Source organism: Octopus bimaculoides, chromosome Z (genome assembly GCF_046866305.1).
Source record: "Octopus bimaculoides isolate indiv1 chromosome Z, ASM4686630v1, whole genome shotgun sequence".
NCBI lineage: Eukaryota > Metazoa > Mollusca > Cephalopoda > Octopoda > Octopodidae > Octopus > Octopus bimaculoides.
This window is the reverse complement of record NC_142944.1, coordinates 37,719,726-37,721,398: the sequence shown is the minus strand read 5'-3', so window position 1 is coordinate 37,721,398 and position 1,673 is coordinate 37,719,726. Positions and strand designations below refer to the sequence as shown.

General features: G+C 42.0%; 1 protein-coding gene across 1 annotated transcript in view; it reads left to right on the top strand.

The window, feature by feature from the left end:
* The first annotated feature begins 751 nt into the window (after positions 1-751).
* Positions 752-1,673, top strand: part of LOC149132218 (uncharacterized) — a 14,883-nt gene continuing 13,961 nt past the window's right edge. The window contains exon 1 of the mRNA XM_089365335.1: positions 752-1,567. Within this exon, the coding sequence (XP_089221461.1) occupies positions 752-1,567 (816 nt within the window). The remainder of the gene's footprint in view (positions 1,568-1,673) is intronic.

Below are 1,673 nucleotides of genomic sequence, written 5' to 3'. Positions count from 1 at the left end.
TAAAAATTTAGCTTTAGTTTTTCATGGTAAATTTGAGATTTAAAAATGTTTTCCATATTCTTCATCTCCGTATGTTGGTTAATTCAATTAGAAAATAAAACTTAATGACGATGTAATTAGCAACTAGCACATTTTTTTTCTTAGTTTTTGTTTGCTTTTATGCTTAAATTCTTTACTTGACTGTTATATTTCTTACGAAGAGTGAAAAAATGTTTTCCATATTCTTAATCTCCGTATTTTTCCCGTACATTGAAATATAGATGGTGAAAAGATCAATGGGTGTAGGGGTGAAATTTCCAAGGCTTCTACCACACCCCAAGCTGTTTTTCTGACCACAAAAAGGGTTCTGTAGCATATTTCTTACGTAGAGAGTCTGCATTCTTAATTTTTTTAATTTTATTATATATTTTAATTTTATTCTATTCTATTGCGTTTTGCTTTATTTTTCAGCTGTTTGTTTGACGAAACAAGTTACTGTTAATTGAAAACGACCGGGTAACGTTGTCTGTGTTTGAAAACAGTCTTGTTCTCATTGCTGGTTTTTCGTTCATCAGAACCTTAACTTCAGCTTCATTTTGCCTCCTCGGGAATCGCTGCTACGTTATTGCCAGGAGGTAGGACGGCGCACTCGGCATTCAAGCTGCCTTTGGATTTGGTTTGGGCTGAGGTTCCTACTTGCAAGATTAGCAAAAATTCAGAGGAAGCTGAAGTTCTTAGACAGTGCCGTCTCATTGTATGGGACGAATGCACAATGGCCAATAAGGGTGCCCTTGAGGCACTGGACCGGTCACTGAAAGATATCAGGGATTCTGCAGCTTCTATGGGTGGTGTAACTCTATTGCTTTCAGGAGATTTCCGACAAACCCTTCCTGTCATCCCTAAAGGGAGCAGGGCTGATGAAGTGCTCGCATGCCTTAAGTCATCCACGTTGTGGCCCCAGGTTAAGACGTTAAGCTTAAGCACAAACATGCGTGCGCACTTGCTTGGTGATAGTACGTCTGCAGAATTTGCTGAAGACATTTTAGCCCTTGGAGAATGGAAGGTTCCTAAGAATGATAAGGGTGACATATCCATCTCTGAACTGTGCAACACAGTGGAAAGCCCTTCTGATCTTTTGGAAACAGTTTTCCCCAATCTGGAAAGTAACTATGCAGACATCAATTGGCTCAGTGAAAGAACTATCCTGGCCCCCAAAAATGTAGCTGTCAGTGCTATCAATGACCAGCTCATAAGCCGAATTCCGGGTGAGGAGCGCATCTACAAATCGATTGACCGGACCTGTGACCTCCAAGACATTATCAATTACCCTATCGAGTTTCTCAACTCATTGGAGCCGGCAGGGCTTCCACCTCATATTCTTAGGCTAATGGTTGAATGCCCAATTATGCTAATCAGAAACTTGCTTCCGCCTAAGCAGTGCAACGGGACCCGCTTAGCAGTTAAGTCCCTGATGTCCCACTTGATTGTTACAGGGTGCGGGAAGGATGAAAATATTTTCATTTCAAGGATGCACCTTTATCCCTCGGAGTCAGACATGCCATTTCACTTTCGCAGATCGCAGTTCCCGGTGAGACCATGCTTTGCCAGGTCCATCAACAAATCCCAAGGCCAAACACTATCGGTGGCAGGCGTCCATTTGGGGGAACCATGCTTTTCACATGGGCAACTTTATG